The sequence below is a fragment of the Balaenoptera ricei genome, chromosome 10 (assembly GCF_028023285.1).
Source record: "Balaenoptera ricei isolate mBalRic1 chromosome 10, mBalRic1.hap2, whole genome shotgun sequence".
Classification (NCBI taxonomy): domain Eukaryota; kingdom Metazoa; phylum Chordata; class Mammalia; order Artiodactyla; family Balaenopteridae; genus Balaenoptera; species Balaenoptera ricei.
The window spans coordinates 58,881,628-58,893,929 of NC_082648.1; the positions used below are offsets into that span (position 1 = coordinate 58,881,628).

The window sequence follows — 12,302 nt, forward strand, 5'->3', positions numbered from 1 at the left end:
CATATGATCGGTATTAAAACACTTGATGTTGGTGGCCCAGTTGCTTTCCAGAAAGACTGTTACTATGCAAATACCTACAAGCCATATATGATAGGGCAGATCTCACCAGGCCCTTGCCACTCTCTTCACTAATAACAAGAGTTTGTAGCAACTACTGAATAAATGTCATTCCTATATTTTATTTATTTTATTGTTTTTTGTTGTTTCTTCTCATTAGAATACAAGCTCTGCAAGGGCTGGGCTTTCTGTTAGTCTCGTCTTCTCATCTCTGATGCCTAGAGCAATGCCTGGCGCACAGCAGGTGCTCAACAAGTATTTATAAAATGAATGACAGAATGAATGAATGAATGAGTACATGTATCCTTTGAGCTGCCTTGCTCCTGTGTTTTACTAGTCCACTCTGTATTCCCTGTTTACCTGAAATCCTCTGTTGTCCTGTGTTTCTTTGTTTAGTTCTACAGGTATTTCTTTCTTTTCTCACCAATAACACACTGCTTTAAGGTGCCCTACATCCCTTCAGCAACTTGCCCCTCCTGCAAAGTGCCTAACATGATGCCTTGGGAAACTTTAAGTATTTGAAAATTATTTACTAATGAACTTCTTAATTAATAAAGAAATTAATTATTAAGTAATTACTTTTTGTTGTTCTACACAGGTAGAGGCCACCAATCAAATAATTGCTATTGAACAGTCCCAAGCAGATAGAAGCAAAAAGATTTTCAATCCTGTTAAGTAAGAATTTCTTTTCTGAATTCCCTTGTGAATGTTTTGGGAAGAAGGCCTATTTGCCAAATTTATTTTGTTTATTTAAAATGAATTCTGCTGTAGGAACTAAATTAGTAATAATATGTTAATATTATGAACACATGCTTATCAACAAAAGTAGGTAACATACATTGAAATAATCGCAAAAAAAGCCTTATAAAAAGCTCCACTTTAAGGTCATCATTATTTATGTGATCATTTATTACTGACAACCTTGCTAACAACTTTGGTTCCTGGAGATAGATTATGATTAGATCTTTCTTTTAATTTTTCATTTAAATCAGCGTGATGCTGATTGAATTGATTTCAAGGTTCTGGATCCATGCTGTGCTTACAATTCATTTTTTCTTGTTTGTTTTTTAAAGCAGTGTTGATAGATTGCCTAATGGGTTCCAAAATAGAAAGCATACAGGACTGGGATTATTCAAAACAATGTGGTGGTCCAAAGCAATATGGCAGTAAAGCAAGAGGTTGCCCTATAGAATGAATGGGATTTGCTTTTCGACTGATTTGGCTGGGATGATTTGACCCTGAGTCAGTCCTATTTGGGGGAAGAAGATGGTCTTACAGCCTGGACAGGCCAGCGGGAGCTCAGCCTGAAGCTCAAGCAGGAGCCGCAGTACAGACAGCGCTGATCTTGCCTGGTGCGTCCGGGTCTCCCTCGCTGCGAGGCTGTGTGTGCTCTTCCTCAGGAGCACGCTGCCTTCCCCAGCCAGGTCAGGAGAGGGCAAACACGTGAAGGAGATGCGAAGGAGTTCGTGAGGAACCTAGAGGAACCGCTTCAGTCAGGAGGCGAGTGCTCTAGCAACCGTGGCACAGGTGAAACAGCTTTTCTCCTGTTGTCGCGGTCAGAGAGCCCGTCTGTGGGAGTGTGTGACTCTTACGGGTCCGAAACTCCGGGCTTGAGCTGCTGCTGGATGAATGTTTCTAACTATTCAAGAATTAATCCCTGGCAGCCATTCCTGACCAGGCTGTGGGTACTTAAAATCAGTGTTTACTAAATTTACTAAAAATCAGTGTCCTGCACAGTGTGATGAGAGCGGGGGACTGAACATATCTGAGGAGCTAAGAATGAGTCCCATATGATCAAAGACTCTGTGTTCTCTTACAGTCTCTCGGTATTTTTGTTGTTTGTTTTAGAATCAACCTGTTGGCCGACCAGGTAACCAAAGTAACGCTGGGCCGGTTACACTTCAGCGAAACCACGGCAAATAACATGAGAAAGAAGGGAAAGCCAAACCCTGACCAGAGGTACTGGCGTGGTGTGTATGCCTCAGGCTGGCTGGTTACGTTACCTGACGGCCCAGGGCCCTCCAGCGGCCCCTCTGATCCTCTTGGTCCTACCAGCCGGCAGGCCGGGCCTCCCTCAGTTGCTTCCCTCCCTTCTCTGACTCCTTCCATTTGTTGACCCATCTCATTTACCCTTAGACATCTTTCTTCTTCCATCCTCACTGCCCACAATGCCTCCTCTCCTGCCCAGCGCCCAGTCATCTTGTCTTGATTCTCTCCCTGATCCTCTAGAGGGACCATATGTTCATGTCTCAAGGCTGGCCGCGGGTTGAGGATTGACTGCATTTCTTGAATTCCGTGTGCTGGCCACTAGTTTAATGACCCGAGCCCTGCAGCTCTGCTGTAGCATTTTTTTGAAAAGAAAATAAATTTGCATTAATGATTTATACCTGTGGTTCTCATAATGTGGTCCCAGGACTAGCAGAGATGGCATCACCTGGACACGTATTAGAAATGCAAGTTGTCAGGCCTCACCGAGAACCTACAGGATCAACAACTCGGGGTGGGGTCCAGCAATCTATATTTTAACAAGCCCCCAGGTGATTTGATGCATGCAAGTTTAAGAACCACTGGTTTTAGAACATAGGTTTTGGAGTTGGAGGGAATTGAGTTTGAATATTTCATACTGCCATTTACTAGCTGGGTGACTCTGAGCATGGAACTTAACCTCTCTGAGGTTTCCTATTCTGTAAAATGGGGACAATATCCATATTTTACTCCAATACGGTTGTTTCGGGGTTCTAAATGAAATAATGTAGGTAAACTGCTTAGCCCAGTGCATGGCACATTTTGAGCACCCAGTAGGTGATGGCTAATCATCATCATCATCATAACAATTACTACTATTACTGACCTACTTTAGATAAAGGGGAGAACTCTTGCCCTCCCTCCAGGGATTAGAGACTTCAGAGTGTTACAGAAGTTGGTGAAGTGTTTTTTTTTTTTTAATGCAGTTCTTAAAGCAAAAGCTTTTCTGATAGGGATAGTTTTTATTTTGACTTTCAAGAAATGGTCTAATAAGGACCTAACTGTATAGCACAGGGAACTCTACTCAGTACACTGTAATGACCTATATGGGAAAAGAATCTAAAACAGAGTGGACATATGTATATGTAGAACTGATTCACTTTGCTGTACACCTGAAACTAACACAACATTGTAAATCAACTATACTCTGATAAAATTTTTTTTAAAAATGCATCATGCGTTATAAAAAAACAGAAAGAAATAGTCTAATCTTAAAAATGTCTCATTAATGGTACACATGAAGAAGCAATTAAAATCACAGTGAGGAACGTTGCCTTGATAACAGTCGGAAGGGAGGGTTCTGGTCTTTGACTAAAGTCATGGCCAGAGGATGTGAAAGGTGCAGTTTCCATGGCCAAGAGCAGATCAGGGCGGGAAGGAGCCTGTGTGGCTGGACAAGCCCTGCTGGGTCACCACCCATTATGGCCTAGGATGTGTGGCTTGGATGGCTCTGGACAAGGGGACCTGGAAGGTGGCTTTCTGTTATGCAAGTGTGCGGGACCAGTGCTGTGTGGAGGGCCCAGGAATGCAGCAGGGTAAGGTCTGCACCAGGCCAGCGCAGATGGGCTGATCCCAGGCCCCCAGCAGGATGTCTGCTCAGTGAAGGCTGCTTTGGGCCTGCAAAACAGCTCACACATCCCTCAAGCCGGGCAAAGGGCAGACCCAGGACAACAGCGAGTGAATCACCTCCTCTCTGGTTTCGCAGGAGGGGCAACTTAGAGCAGAAGAGAAAATCTTTAAATACGCAAACCCATCTGGGTAAATTCACTATTAACTGTTGGGTGGCATTTGATTGCACAAATTATGTCTCTGTTTCCTGATGTATTGGCATTGGTCTGCTATTTCTGAACTAGATACTTCATGTTGGTGGTCGGACTGTATGCTGCTAACCAAGACCAGTTCTACCTGTTGTCTGCTCACGTCTCTGAACGGATCATTGTAAGGGTAAGCTCAGTTCTTTGACTTTTCTGGATCCCACATGCTTTTTCACCTGTAAGTAGACTTTGCATATTCAGTGGAATGCATGAAGTATGCAGTTTCTCAATTGCCAATGATGACAAAGATAATGACAGCAATAGCAGATACTGTTATTTTTAGTTTTTACGCAGTGGCTCTCAACCAGAACTTTTGTCTCCCAAGGGTCATTTGGCAATGTCTGCAGACAGTTTTGGTTGTCACAAGTGGGGGTGCTACTGGCATCTAGTGGATAAAGGCCAGGGATGCTGCTCAACACCTTATGATGCACAGGACAGTCCCCACAACAGTTATCCCTCCCCAAACGCCAGCAGTGCTGCAGTTGAGAAAGTTTTTACAGTATGTTCTAGGCACTGGGCTAAATAATTTCTATATGACATCATTTTACGTTGTTTCATTTTTACATTACATTCTTTATACCCAAAGGAGCTAAGGCTTAGGAGGAAGAGAAAGTCATCCATGAGCACAAAGCTGATAAATGATGGAGCCCGGGTTATAACCCAGTTCCTCTGACCCCAAAGCCCACAGGGTAGGGAAAGAGGTAGGAAGGCGTTCCATGCCCCAAAGTGCTTGGTGACCCCAGGGACATCGGGGACACTGCGCAGCACGTAGTAATGGCTCAGCACGTTTTGCTGAATGAATGATTGGTCACAGCTGTGGACGGGAGTCTTGGCAGCCACAAAAACATAAAGCTGTTGGCAGCTGTAGCTGCATCTGTGAGGGGCCAGGCTGGCCAGCACAGAGAATGCCAGGGGCATGAGGTAACAGGTAACCACAGGCCTGGCAGCCCTGGGAGGGACTGCTTTGTTACGGATCTTTGAAGTGGCACAGGGGGACATGCACACTCCAGTAGGGAAAATGGTTTACGATGGGCACGTCCACTTACATCGCTGTTAAACTTCGGCCTGGGGACAAGATCTGCCCATCTGGGGAAGTGAGTCTTCCCTTGCTTGCCTTGAGCTATTCTGAAACAAGGACCCTCTGTGTAATTCTTCTAGTCAATAAAAAATAAGCCATCTATTAGTGGAACTCTTGACACTGCGTCTCAGAGTTTCAATGGAAGTAAAGTAATGATGGAAATGAGGTAAAACACTGATGGTGAGGGCCGGCTATGTGCCTGCCAGCATGCACGCCCTGGGCTGTGTTTTTATGGGGCCTGATCTAAGCTGCGGCAAAACAGCCTCCTTTGGGGCAAAGGCAGGTGGGGTCCCCTCCTTTGGTCATGAGCCAAAGGCAGAGGTTCCTGCCCTTCCCTCAGAAGGGGTCAGAGTGGTCTTTGACGCCTTACCTGATGTAATCTGGGATTGCTTTGCTGCGCTAACAAATCCGATTTAAGTCAAGTCTGGAAACCTAGGTTGCTTACTTTTTCTGATTCCTCACAGGAAGGAATAAAGACAGACAATGCCTTTCTTTTCAGAGTTAGGGTAGATTGGGTATCATGAAAGTGCCTCTCTGAGCTGTGGAATTCATGCTTGAGTCAGGCAGTCTGCTAGTCACCTGCATACTTTAAATAATTTACCTGGGGTTGAGGTTTCTCCATGTCCTGCTGACAGCCCCTGCAAAGCTATACTTTGGCTGCCGTGCAAGTCTACACAGCAGCATCGTGAGAGGGGCCACACCCCTGGACCTTCTGTTACTGGAACTCTCGGTTAATGGGCACCTTCTCGTATCCAAAGCACAATAATTTCACTCATAATGATGACTTTGAGAAGTTGAAAGTTTCTGCAATTTATGTTAAGTATGAATACTAAAAAAAAAAAAAAAAAAATTAGTATAGATTTGGTATCATATTATTCACTACGTTTTTATTTTAAAAAAATGATTGCATTCCAGATTCAATGGCTTTCTTCCAGCCATAATTTTTGGCTAAAGAGAATACCCTATTCTATATGTGTGCTGGGTAACACAAGGGTTACCTTAACAACAATGAGGAAAAAATGATAGTAATAATATCTTCCCCTCAAACTGGAAGTATCTTATTGATATTATTTCATTCTAACCCCAAAATGCTGAGTGAAAATGAATGCAGACTTTTGAGTTTGTTTAATCATATAATGTTTAAACCAACCAAGAGAAAAACTGAATTTAAGAAATGGCATTATTGGTTGAATCAGTGAGTTTTAGAAATGTCCCCAGAGCACACTTCTTGCCCCTGAGATTCTAGAGGGCACTAAGCAGGTATATGTGTCATGGGTTGAGCAGAGGGCAGTCCAGTCTACATTCTATAAAAAAGCTAGATGTGCCCTCTTGGGTCATGGTCTGGGTCTGTTAGTTTGAGTTCTAGAATGAAGAAGAAAAATGTGACAATTAAGACACCGCAAGACCTGACCACATTACATGGAGACCTGCAAATTGCATTCAGCAGATCCAGATTCATTTTGAGACCTAAGAGTCATTTCTCCTCATAGCAGAAGTTAACATAAGGGCAATTGTATGAAGGCTGGAGTAGATGAATTTCAGGGCTCCAGGAGGGGTTCAGGAGACCAGGCTTGTCAGAATTCTCCTTGGAGAGAGGATGGTGGGCAGGACCCAGCAATTATTCATCCGGGTTGTCAATCAAAACAGCTTTGGAAGTATATTTTGGTCCCATACTGTAAACTGACCAATTTAATGGAAATTAAAATTTACTCCAAAGAACAGATTTATTTCCCAGGTCTTTGTTTTGGGGAGCATTCCCCAGCAGGATTCCTTCAGATTCTCCTTGTTAATGACTAGGCTTTCCTTCAGCTCTACTTTTCTTCTAAAACACATAATTAAACCTGGTTTGAAGTGTTGCAAGCAGGAGGGATGATTATTTTTGTCTGCCTTTCAAAGACACGCCAGGGTTTCCTAGTTTTGAAAACTAATAAATTATTCCCGTTATTTTCCAGAATAATAGAAATGGGCAGCTCCCCCAAAAGTCCTCCCTTATTGCTCTGCAACCGCAGGGTCATGAAGGTGGGAAACCAACACCAAGGAGAGACAAGGGAAGCAATGCAGTTGCAAGGATGGCAAGGTATTGGGGGAGAGCAGAGCCATTTCAGGTACCATCTCAGTTTTCACTGGCTCTTGCCCATTTCTGACCACAAATCTCCCTTCCTCCTCCCAACACACTAGAGCTACACACACACACACACACACACACACACACACACACACACAGATACACACACACACACCCCTCTTCTGGAGTTCAGTTGAATTTTTATTTACCCAAAGGGATCAGTGTGTGGAGCAATGTCCGTTTCACTCTGCAGTTGGGATTCAACAGAACCGTCTACTAACAATGGAAGGGGTAACTCATGACCCCTTTCATAGTAGCATGGAAGTAGTGTATGACATAAAGAAGTCCTTCTTAAACTTTATGGAGAATAAGAATACCCTGGAGAGCTTGTGAAAACACAGATACCTGGGTCCCACCTCCACAATTTTTGATTCAGTGGGTTGGAGATGTCTGAGAATATGCATTTCTAACAAGCTTCCTGGAGACGCTGATACTGCTGGCCTGTGGACCACACTTAGAGTAGCATCGGTAGATAGCATTTCTAGGCCCATTTTCGATAGTCTTTTCAAAAGGTACAAGAATGAATTTCCTATGAACGGCCTTCCTCAGCTCAAGCTTTCCTATTATGCTCTTTGACTCCTCTTTAGAAGCCCGAACAATGGTAAAGCAAAGAAATTCCAGCTTTCCATTCCAAACTTGAATGGCCTCAAATTACTACTAGTGTTTCCTATTCCAGGCATCTGCAGGGGGCACCATTTACATTGCATTCTTTGTGAACAGAGTTCCCTCGGAATTGTGCAGCTCTGCAGATGCGTTACTGAGGAGAGCAGATTCATTGACTGTAGGTTGAATGGTTGTTACTCTGCACAGCAGAAGTGTGTGGAGGATGAACTTGAGACTGTTCATCCTCATTTTTATGAAGTGTTCATGCATACGTGATTTCATTTAATTCCCACAACCCCATGAGATAGGTAAAGAAGACACTATTATCTTTATTCTTCAGGGGAGAAAACTGGTACAGAAAGGTTAAGTAACTGTCCCAAAGTCACACAGCTAGTTTGTGTCACAACATAGACTAGAATGTTCGGGTCTTCCCTAAATATATGAGGCTGTGGGATAAATAATAAAAGTATTTTAGAAACTTTAATTCATTCTGATGTTTGATAGCAATCAACCACTATTGGGCCACATCTGAACACAACTTCATGACTCCAGAATGTTTTTCTGTGATTCCATTTCAGTTTGCTTTGACCCATTAACATTCTGGATACCAGAGAAGGGAAATAAGTTCACACACTTTATAATAACATTTCCCATTACTGATGAGGACTCCTCCTTAGGGCTCTATATTTAAAACGTTGTAGATCTGTGACCCTTTCCAAAATGATTTGAACATGTTTTAGGGATTTGAGTTTTCATTTGATGAAATCCAAGTGAGATGGTTGTAATTGTTCCCCAAAATCGAATCTACTTATATCTGCCATTCCAGTACTGTCAGGTTACAAACAGGATAATAATTATCCCAAAGCTCATTAAGAAAAAGAAAATCCATCACTGTCCTATTCTGTTTCCTTGAAGTGGCTCATTATGTTCAGAGCAGAGGAAAATACATCAACATTTTATATGGCATACCTTTGGATTTAGTTGATTGCTCGATATAAAAGGATTTGAGTCAAAGCCAATTTGCCATTCACAACCAAGGAGGCTCTAGGGATCTTGCAGAAAAGCTCTTTGTTCAAGTGAATTCACACAAAATAATGTTCAAAGTTGTTACTTTATATTCTTTCCCTGCTTTTGTCTATCCAGTGTCAATAGTTGAGTCTTCCAAGCAGCTCAGGGTTCAGACAGGTAGGAATGAAACAGGAAGTTGCACACACCTAAGTTTTTTAACTGAACCCAAACTTAGATCTAAACTTTGAGATTTCTTTTAATTATTATTTGTAAATTGGTAACACATGCCTATGGTAAAAACATTCAAATAATACCAAGAGAGTAAGAGAAGGATAGGTCATAATTTAAAAAACAAATTAATTTCGTTGTGAGGATTTTGATGGATTCATAGATCCCTACTTAAAGATATGTGGAAATATATTCAGTGGCAACAGGGAAATGGGGAGGAGGGAAGGCAATACAGTGGAAAATTCTTTGGCAAAAAAATTTATTTAACAGTAAAATCTCCAGAACTTTCTCTAGTCTAATAGATTCACTTGGATTCTCTTTGAAGACTGCATTTAGCCAGGGGTTTTTTAGGGAATACCACAAAACTCAAAGTTAGAATCATTATCTAATAATCAAAGGAAGCATAATCGCAGCTCTAGAACTTATTAACTTTGTGGCCTTGGGCAATTTGTTTATTCTTTCAGAGTCTCAGCATCAGTAAAAGGAAGATAATGGTCTTATCTCATAGAATTGGGGTGTGGATTAGCACACAACAAATGCAGCTGTTACAGTTCTTCTGTCAGAATCATCTGTGTTTAGGGAATAGCTGAGGTGTATTAAATATATTTGTATTGTCATTTGCTTGTCAACTGTGTATGAAATCATAAACATGAAGGTGTTTTGAAACTATGGAAGGGCTAGCTAAATGCAAGAGTTTTTCTGAAATTATCTGAGCTTTAATAAACTTGTAATATTTTCTGATGTAATATTCTGGTTTTAAATCATTATTATTATTCTCCCTGAAAAAATACTCATTTTGAGTTTTCTTCTTCTTCCTTATCATCCATCTATTATAACTGATACATTCTCAATTCCATATAGAGACTGGACATTGCAAACCATGACATGCTGAGCTTCTGCTGGTGGGGGGCAGAACAGATAGGGGAGCCTCCCTGGCTCTCCTGGGGTCACAGTTATTCGGATATGTCAGAGTGTCCCATCCAACATGTGATTCTCAAGTGAAAGACTTGGCTAACATTCTGTTTTCCTTTGAGGAATAAAGCGATCATCTATTCCTGCATCTATAACTTTAATTGTAATATATTTATGTATTTTCTCCAGGCCTCCAACCCTGGGCAATTTGAAAATGACATTGATGCATTATGGCAGCGAGGACAAGTTCCAGAATCTGTTGTTTGTCATGGTCGAGTGGGCATAAACACAGATGCACCGGACGAAGCCCTGGTTGTCTGTGGCAACATGAAAGTGATGGGGACAATTATGCATCCCTCTGACAGCCGGGCGAAGCAGAATATCCAGGAGGTGAGCACGGGGCAGGCCTTCGACACCGACTCTGACACCCGAGTCAGGAGTTCTGGGCCCTCCTGGCCCCTGACACGCCTGGCACAAGGCATCTCTCCATGTCACCTGTTGGTGTGAGACGAACATGCTGCTTAACAGTTATGGGTGTTGGAGTCGTTAGGCATCTCTGCTGAAATTGTAAAGCAGTTCCTACCCAAGAGAATGGACTTACCTGCCAGGAGCAGTGGGCTATGACAGCATAGCACTGGCTTCAGAAGCAGGAAGTCTCTGAGTTATTTTCCACAGGCCGTTGCCTTTCCGTTGTCAGCTGCTGCAGCTTGCCTTTTCCTTTCCATCTCCAAGCTTCCATCCCCCCGTTCATCTTTCAAACGCTGTCTCAGTCCAGTTCCTGCCCATGTTTCTCCTGGACCTCTCCAGCCCCTTCCTCCTAGAGTCCCTGGCACCAGGCCTGCCAGCCATTGTCTTCCCCACTCAGCATCCTTCTCTGAGCAGCAGTTAGAGAAACTCCACCTCCTCACGCTTCACTCGGGCAATCCCATTTCCCCAGGTTATGGGTCAAGACTTTCTCCTTCTGTGGTGAGGCAGGCGCCTAGTGGCAATCAGAAATCAGGCCTCGAAATCGGGAGGCTGCTCATCCACTTCGGACTTGCCTGGATAAAACGCCTAACCTCGCCGAAACTCAGTGTCTTTATCTAAGATGGAAATGGTGCCTCTCTGCCTGAACCCACCGAGTCTTTTATAATTTTTAACCCATTGAGATAGTAAGTACTGAATCATCTCGGAAAGTCACAACTGCTATGAAGACCTAAGGGATCCCGATGACGATGCCAGGTCACTCCTGGTTCCACCATTCAATTCTGTGTCCCATTCAGCGCTTCTGCCACCTCCCCACCTTCTCACTCACACTGCTTCTCCTGTAAACATTTTCGCAGCGGTGGCAGAATGGTTTTTAAACCTCCTTTCCTTATTCTTTCTTAGTTAATAGGAGACTTAATCTGTAAATCATTGGCCATTCTTCCAGACTGCATTCCTTTCCCAGTGCAGATCTGCACTGGTTTTTCTAAGCCAGCCAAGGAATGTCCTCGTTGGCTGAGAGGATTCCAAAGAATGGTTGTAATTGTAGACTTTTATACTGATTGCGAAGCTGTGGTTCATGTTAGAAGAGCTGTGACCTCCTAGCCTGATGGGAACTCTCAGGGCTAGAAGGTTCTCACATACATTTCAAGATACCAGTCTTAGATACCGTGCCTCTGCCTTTTAGAAAGAAAGGAACTGGCTGCGTTTCAGATCACACCAACTCAAACTTATCCTTGCAACTGGCTATACAGTTCTCCACCAGGCCTTATCTAAATGTAAATGGAAGATGACAAGTGGGGAAAGTCCTCCACCACCACTCCTGCTACCACTGGGCTTTCCCCAGAGCTTCATTCACTAAATGTCCTTAAATGGTGTTCCTTGGTTTGAAGAAAACATATTGCCTCAAAATAACAAGGTTCCCTAGAACTTCTCAAATGCCTCTAGGAAGACTTCTCCATGAAGTGAAATGTCACTTAATCCAGGCTCTTGACATGAAGTTCCTGTATCCCCTTCCTGCTCACAGCAGCAGGAGGGAATAAAGAGAAGCTGGTCTCTGGTTAGAAGGCAGAGTTTTAGTCCTGATTCTGGCACCCACTCGCCCGGGAACTTTGGCCCAGACACGCTCTATGACTCTATTTATCATTCTGTGAACAGGGAATGCCCATATTCACGCACGTTACGAGCTTTTTCTAAGCTCATATATGGGAAACATTTCTTAGCTGTATAAGGCTAAGCAAATAGATATTACTATTATTTACTTGCAAAAAATGCAAATTACATGTAATTCATCTGTTAAATTATTTCACATTAATATATTTGTCCTTAATAATTTGTCCACATTTATGAAATACATGTTTCTAGAAATCTTGTCTATCCCATTCACCATTACAGACAAGAGACATGATGGTGCTGACAGACGTGTAAACTTCATCTTCACCTCTCTCTGACTCAGTTTTTCCAACTTTTAAAAAGAAGGCCATTCTTC

General features: G+C 42.8%; 1 protein-coding gene across 3 annotated transcripts in view; it reads left to right on the forward strand.

Moving 5' to 3' along the window:
- The window catches only part of MYRFL (myelin regulatory factor like), a 116,530-nt gene that overhangs the window by 60,868 nt on the left and 43,360 nt on the right, over positions 1–12,302 (forward strand). For 2 of the 3 annotated variants that reach the window (XM_059936483.1, XM_059936485.1), the window contains exons 8-12: positions 218–301; positions 656–732; positions 1,906–2,016; positions 3,936–4,026; positions 10,040–10,240. In XM_059936483.1, the coding sequence (XP_059792466.1) occupies positions 218–301; positions 656–732; positions 1,906–2,016; positions 3,936–4,026; positions 10,040–10,240 (564 nt within the window). The remainder of the gene's footprint in view (positions 1–217; positions 302–655; positions 733–1,905; positions 2,017–3,935; positions 4,027–10,039; positions 10,241–12,302) is intronic. The other variant, XM_059936484.1, reaches the window with a different exon arrangement.